We start from the raw sequence: 7,548 nt of genomic DNA, 5'->3' as shown, positions 1-7,548 counted from the left end.
ATTAAAACTTGCTAATTTTGTTTGTGAAGTAAATTGGTCACAGTAACTTATATTTTTAACCGGTTCATGTCTTTGTGGTGACTGAGTGCATGTGTCAATGCTGCAGTAAATGTGTGGACGCGGTTCCACCAAAAACCAAAAGCCTTTCCGTTTGCCTTCACAGTTGACGAGGACACACACACGGTTTGCGAGCGTGAGTGTGTCCTCGACGGCCTGCCAGCCATTGATCACAATTCCAAGCAATCCCACCCGTGCGTTTGTTCAAGTTCCCCGATAGCAAAAGCGCGGCGAACCGAAGACTATCTTCCAGATCCTTCCAATTTAAGCTTGCCACGTAGACAAGCAAAAGCGCCTGTGAGAGATTTAGAGAGAGAAACAGAGTCACTTGCTCACCCACTGCATTGGTTAATTGCTTTGCTTGGCCAAGACGCTGAGACAGAGCTCTCTCTCTCTCATCACTTTTGAGCTAGCTGTGACAATGCCTCCGGAGAAACGCAAGCCTGAGGAGGAACCGGAACCGGCTAAGAGCCCCGCGGTGTCCACTCATCATGAGGTGACTCAACCTGCTTCCGCTCCGCCTCCGTCGACGACTCAGGCAACTTCGAGCGAAGTAGCTACCGGTTCGCCGGCGAAGTCGGGCCCCTACAAGCGGCGTGAGATTCCGGCGAGGAAGAGAACCAAACGAGGTGATGGAAAGAAGACGGAATTTGAACAAGGCGAAGAGCTCGAGTCCGGAGATGGTGAGGAAGCCAAGACGTCCAACGTCCAAGGCACCAAAGCGGGAGCTGAAAATAAGAATTCCGGTGGTGACGAGGCTAAGAGATCGAGGAAGAGTACTCAGCACCGGTGAGGCATTTCTATCCCTCGATCTATTTTTGTTTGCTCACAACGATATGATTGGGAATCTATTTATCATGACTCTGTTACATATATATATATGCTGTACTAGTTTTGTTCATATATATCCTGAATTTAGCTTTGAGGATTTTTCTTTTTCTGCTCATCGGAAAATTAGCTCAGATTGAATTCCTGCATGCCTGCCAATTTTCATAGAATCTTTTTATTTATTGATGAGCATTTTCGTTTTCCTATATTAATTGATTAATTGATTTCTCCTTCAACAAACATATATAGGTTCAGGAAATTGGGAAGTGATAAATGAAATTATCAGCACTATGTGACAGGGTCTTGGCTACTAAAGAAATTGTAGGAATGATGACAAAGCCGGCTGTTTCGATAATTTCCTATTCTGTTTTTTCCTTATTTGGGAAGAAAGAAACAATCATCCATTAGCTTAGTTTTTGTTGATCCAATAGATTAACTCAGTTTCGTTAAGCCATAATTTGTGAACGTTGTTTAACTTGTGTACTAAGTGTGTGTATTTATAAGCATCACTGTTAACAGGACTGTGTGGTAGTGATCCTGAGCCAATCAGTTAGGGGAAGAAACCAGTTGATAAATACAACTTTAGCTAGACTGAAATGTTGTTGGTACATGGTCCATTTTGTATTGATGGACCAGTCCAATTACTGGATAAGCCTAGTCTTAATTGATTTACTGAACCTCCATTCCCATCTTCTAGACGACGAAAACTTGTTCATTGGTTTTTTTTATCATAATTTCTTCTAGCTGTGATTATGAAAACTGAGGGTTTTAATCCGGTAATAGTGACTTTTAGTTGCAATTACATGCCTATATATGTCTTGGTATATCTGAAAACTTTTGGTTGAGGAGGTACACTATGGCTTGCCCTGAAGGGCTGCGTGGGTTGCATCTCTAGGGAACTGAGCAAATAGGCTTCACCATTAACTCTGCAGTAGGGATGGCTTTGTGCACTTGGCTGCCCCTCTTTTTATTTTATTTCAGTTGGTACTTGTTTGCTACTTGCATTAACGTCTTTTTTAATCAATTTTTTTTTTTTTGGTTTTCTTTCACGCAATGCAGTTCGTTGGTGACAAGGGAGAATCAGGTAAAAGCTGGCACTGAAGAGGATAGACACCCTGTTAAGGTATGTTTTATCCTCTGGCCATAAATTACATAAAAGAATTTGGCAATCTTTTGGTACTGTAATAAGAATTAGGGAACTGAATTTGATACGTATCTAGGTTGGTTTTGTGCTATCTGTTCTCCTGTTGGATATCAAGAAGGCTTTAGTTTAAGACTTCGAAGTTTTCGAACTCTTTGGAAGCTAATACACAAGGCAGTACAGCCTATCCTGACTGTATAAACTATTTGATCTCATAACTCTCACCATCTCTTATTTGAACCATGCCACGATACTTAATGGCGTTGAATGAGTTAAAATTTATCTGAGATTGGGTTTTGGCTACTCAGATTTAAAACTTGTGGTTTGCAGTCCTTATACCTCTGCTTTAAATATCTATGTCCTATATAGCTAAAGTTGCATATCCTGTTTAAGAGACCCTGATCATATCTAGCTTGTTGGTCTTCTGGAAAGAACTGTCACCTATCTATTATCTTCTTTCCTGTTTCTTTTTGACAAGACTCTCTGACTGAAAAAGCTTTCTGCTCATATCTAGCTTGTTGGTCTTCTGGAAAGAACTGTCACCTATCTATAATCTTCTTTCCTGTTTCTTTTTAACAAGACTCACTGACTGAAAAAAGCTTTCTTTGTTAATTGATCAATTTCCACAGGGAACTAATCAACTTTTATCTATACTACCTAAATTGACTTTACAACAGACTAACTAAAGCTCTAACAGTAACAGCTCTAACTTAATTACATGATCTTGAACTAGGATGGTGACAACCTAAGTGCGTTTGTTTGAAGTTTGAACTATCTCTGAGTAGGATCTGACTTTAGGATCAGACTTTAAATGTTAGGTTGTTTTAGGAATGTAGATGATGCATTGACTTAAACAGTGTCTTCCGTGCCTTGATATGGTATGGATGTCATGTCTTTATCCAAGCGGCATAGTACTTCTTGTCAAATGGTTTCTAGAGCATATGGACTGAACTGGCGAGTCGGCACATGATACTACCAGCATCAACTTTGATTTGACTTAAACAGTGTCTTCCTTGCCTTGATATATGGCACAGTACTTGTTGTCAAATGGTTTCTAGAGCATATGGACTGAACTGGCCATTTGCCACATGATACTAACAGCATCAACTTTGATTTAACCTATTGTAAGATAATAAATTTAATTCTTTTGTCTTCAATGTTTTTAATTGTTAACAATTATACAAGCCCTATTTCTTTTCCTCCTCTAGAGATCTTTTGGTTATTTTGCCACTTCTCACTAGGTGTTTTTCTTCTTCATTAGAACTGAACTATGATGTCATTCATGTTTGACTTTCATTTCGTTGCTTGTCGTATTGAAGCAGGAGGCACTTAAGGATTCTCCTAATCATGATTCTCAATCACCTGAAGTCACATCAAAAGCTGTATCCGGTGGTGATGATGTTAATGATAGTCTGAAGAGTCTGACAAAGAGATTATCAGCTGCTCTTGTGAATGTTAGTGGCAAAGAAGACTTCGTGAATCAGCATTCCAAAGTTGCTGAAGAAGCTGTTGCAGGTAATAGTCTGTAGAAATATATTGACTCTGCTAGTTTCTTTTTAAAATTTTAAGAAACTAAGAATAGCACTTTGGGACTGCTGTAGTCTTGGTTTTCGCATAAGGAATCTTTCATAAAGACTTGTGAAATATTTAACTGTAATATATTTGTACTCATAATGATTCCTATGATATTATTACATTTATGTACAGGATAAGTGAAGCTAAATCCTAGTTTTGTCATTGTAGGATGGGAAAAGGCTGAAAATGAGGTGGCTAGCTTAAAGCTACAACTTGAAGTTGCAGTTAAGCAAAACTCAGCTCTGGAAGATCGTGTAAGTCATCTTGATGGAGCCCTCAAGGAATGTGTTAGGCAGCTTAGACAATTGAAGGGTGATATTGCAAATGCGAAGGATGGTTTGTCGCAAAAGGAAAATGAGCTTTTGGAAGCCGGGCAGATCATAAATGAACTACAGAATGAGAAACCAGAGCTGTATATACTGGTGGAGGATTTGACTGGTAAAAGTGATGATGCGAAGGTGGTGCTGGAAGATCAAGAGAAGCAAATTTTCAAACTACATGAAGACAATGACCATCATAGTAAAGAGATTGGCTGCCTCCGTGAAGTGAATCAGAAGATGGAGGCGGAACTGTCAAAATTGCATGAAGAAGCTGAAAAGTCCAAACTTGAGGAGGAAAGGTTTATCAGTGAACTAAAAAGGGGAAGAGAAGAGATTGAAATGTGGGTGACTCAGGCTGCCACCCTCTTTGGAGAACTGCAGATCTCCTCCATTCGTGAAACATTGTTTGAAGGAAAGCTTCGTGAGCTCATTGAAACCTGTCACATCCATGAAGACAAAAGCATTTCGAAAAGTCTGGACATTGAAATGATGAAAGAAAGAGTCAGTACAATGGAACGTGAAAATGGAGAGCTACAAGCTCAGTTGGCTGCCTATATTCCAGCTGTCATCCCTCTGGAGGAGTGTACAACATCCCTTGAGAATCATTCACTTATTAAAACCAGATCACTCGACACGAAAGACTCAGAGGTAATTTTAAGTTGTGTTGATATATTTAACTTCCAAGTTTTCTGAGACTGAGGTGATTATCCATATAGTTGGCTTCTATTCGGATATGATCTGTTCAAACTTCATCTAGCCATGTAGCCGTGATTTGCCATGAATTTGGTTCAAACTGAAAGCTTTACAAATTTTTTATTTTAGTCCTAAACATATTTCACAAAAATACGGTGCTAGGCAGTTTAATAGAAAGTAATGTGGATTTCAGTCATTCTGCTAGTTGTATTTTTAAATGCTTGCAAATTCGATATCATCTAACCTTTACCTTTTCTCTTACTTCCTCTTGACGGAATCTGTAACCTTCATTAGCAGATTCATTTTCTGTGGTTTCCCTGATCAAACTAGGAAGTTGTTAATAATAGATTACCGAGAGAGATCGGTAAAAGAAATTTCCATCCAAGATTTAATTGTTGGTCCAAGAAATATATCGAAGAATTGGTTCTGGCTTAGCCGAAAATCAAAGTTTATCCGAAGGTTGAACTATAAAATTCCTGAAAAACTAACGTGTGAGCTTGGCTCTCTCTCTCTCTGATCTCTCTCTCTCTTATGACAAGCTAACTCTGTAGTGAACACAACACAAATTTCAATTTGAGACGTTTGAAGACAATTTACAGCATTGTGTGATATAGACAGAATTTAAAATCTTATTTAGAGTGTTGTATGTTTATATGTAAATAATGGCTGCTGGGAATTTAATTTCTTATTTAGACAGAATTTATACAACCCAGAGTTTATATGTAATTTCTTATTTAGACAAAATTTAATTTTAATTTCTCTTATATATGCTCAGGATGTCGAGGCTGGTGAAGAGGATGTAGAGGATGATGAAGAGGATGAGGAGGATGTAGAGGAGGATGTAGAGGATGAAGAGGATGTAAAAGATGAATACCGCGCTGTGTTTTGCGTTGTCGAGCATGATGAAGAGGATGAAGAGGATGAAGAGGATGATGAAGAGGATGAGGAGGATGCAGAGGATGAAGGCCGCTTGTTTATGGTTTATTATGGAGGGGCAAGAGGGCCTGTTATACAATTTGAGAGACATCATATTGCCGGAGCAATCAATTTGGATGATTATAGCGAAATAAACGAGGTCGATCAGGCAGTTTGGCAGATCATCTTCACCTTTTTCGGTTCCTATGAAGGATTGTTCTTCTGGTATATACGTCTCACTGAGTATGACAATTTGGAGTACCTCTCTCGAGATGCTTGGCTTTGGCCGTGGGATCGTTTCTACAGAGAAGCAGATGGGGTCGTGGTGACTCGCCAAGATCCTGAGCCTCACTTACACCCTGCATTAGGTGATATCGTCGCTTAAAAGAATATGATGACATCCTTTAACTAGACCAATTATCCTTCAAGGCCAAGTAGTTTATGGTAGCCCATCAGTAGTTATCTTGTTAGGCCCAGTCCATTTTTTTTGTGGTCCAGTGAGTAGTCTGTGACACACGGGTAGTGTTAAGGACACCCTCTCACCGTAGTCTCTACTGGTGGCCGTTGAGGCTTATCGATTTTTTTTTTGGTTGCACTGCTTGCATTGAGGCTTATCGTTATCGATGAAATGAACCTATTTTGATATTTCTGCATTTGTCTTTCAATTCCTGCACTTTCCTTTGGATGAGCTCCATCAAGTATCAACTATCAACTGGTATCTATAGCCATGACGATTCGTGGGAATCAAAACCAAATATCTTCAGTTCCCTTTTCCTCCGCACTAGTTAACTCACCACCACCACTGCCACCAGCCCACCACCACTCTCATCAACCCAAACAGCCTCCTCCTCTGCCTAACCTCCACACACTTCTTCCACCGAAACCCAGTTTTTTTATTTCCAACACACTGTTAAGAGTTAATGCAAAACCAAAATGAGGAACTCCACCTCTCCATGGAAATGTTAATACACCGAGCCTCATTTCAAAATCATATCTCTGCTCAGCTAGCTGCTTTGCAAAACACAGTCCTAGCCTCACTACTCCAAAACCGCCGATCTCCACCTCCACCCCCATCTCCTCACCACAGATTACCTTTGGTTCACTCGAACCACCCACCACCTCCTGGTCCGGCATGAGTATGTCAAACCAACCACCATATGGTGGACGGCTTGCCGTCCCCAATCGGCTTAATTTATTGTCGTTTAAGATTTTAAGATATAATAGGGAAGATCGCAGATGATCCCACTGGTACAATCTGACCGACTGGAGGTGTGGCATTGTCTTGGATAATTTGGATTGCTGATGTATTAATCGCATTGTTGTTGATGCTCGCTTGCACGCCACAGAATTAAGTCATTCTTTAAAACTAACATGATAGGAACTAAACTGTTAATTTCTCATGCAACTGATGCAAGGTAGATTTTTTTTCTTTTCTTTTCTTTTCTTTCTTCGTGAGGCATGTTAAGGAACAATAAGGAGTATACAAAAAGGAACAATAGAAAGTCAACTGTATGTGAAACAGTTTTGGCCTTTATGGCATTGTAAAAGACCACAATTTATGATTCCACACTGGCGTTAGAAAGGGTATTGACTCCTTACTGGACCAAGAGACTTTTGTTATTTATAGAGGTCGAAACTCGGTCACCAAAAGGCGTTAACAATAGAATTTATTCATGCAAGCTTCTTGAGCATGAACCACCAAGCAAAGATTCTTATAGCAGTAAATATCCGTTAAATTATTACCTAGCATGTTCTTGACATGCTTTGTGTATTTTAAAGAATGGTAACTTAAAATCCAACAAGATGTGGTATTCATTTGATCAGTGGTCATACTGAAGTTCAATATCATCAACATTCATAAGTCGAATCACACAGCAGCCTAAAGACAAATAGTTAAAACATATATTAATTCCACAACAAAAAGAAACATGTTCTCGGGTGAAGTACATGTTTCAATATATTTAAAAAATTAGAATCTTACGTGAAGTATTACTACATTAGATACATTGTAGAATTTTA

The 7,548-nt window shown here is 39.3% G+C and overlaps 1 protein-coding gene across 4 annotated transcripts; it reads left to right on the top strand.

Moving 5' to 3' along the window:
• Positions 1-393: 393 nt before the first annotated feature.
• LOC133741401 (filament-like plant protein 1) lies at positions 394-6,160 on the top strand. Of its 4 annotated transcripts, none has more exons than XM_062169309.1 (6): positions 394-846; positions 1,945-2,008; positions 3,346-3,541; positions 3,770-4,569; positions 5,390-5,436; positions 5,530-6,160. In XM_062169309.1, the coding sequence occupies exons 1-6, from the start codon at positions 479-481 to the stop codon at positions 5,912-5,914; spliced, it is 1,860 nt and encodes a 619-aa protein (XP_062025293.1). In that variant the 5' UTR covers positions 394-478; the 3' UTR covers positions 5,915-6,160. The 4 variants fall into 4 exon arrangements, with proteins under 4 accessions (XP_062025293.1, XP_062025292.1, XP_062025291.1 ...); XM_062169308.1 differs by having other exon boundaries at positions 5,521-6,160; XM_062169307.1 differs by having other exon boundaries at positions 3,349-3,541; positions 5,390-6,159.
• Positions 6,161-7,548: the final 1,388 nt, after the last annotated feature.

The sequence above is a fragment of the Rosa rugosa genome, chromosome 3 (genome assembly GCF_958449725.1).
Source record: "Rosa rugosa chromosome 3, drRosRugo1.1, whole genome shotgun sequence".
Lineage (NCBI taxonomy): Eukaryota > Viridiplantae > Streptophyta > Magnoliopsida > Rosales > Rosaceae > Rosa > Rosa rugosa.
This window is presented reverse-complemented; position numbering and strand designations above follow the sequence as displayed.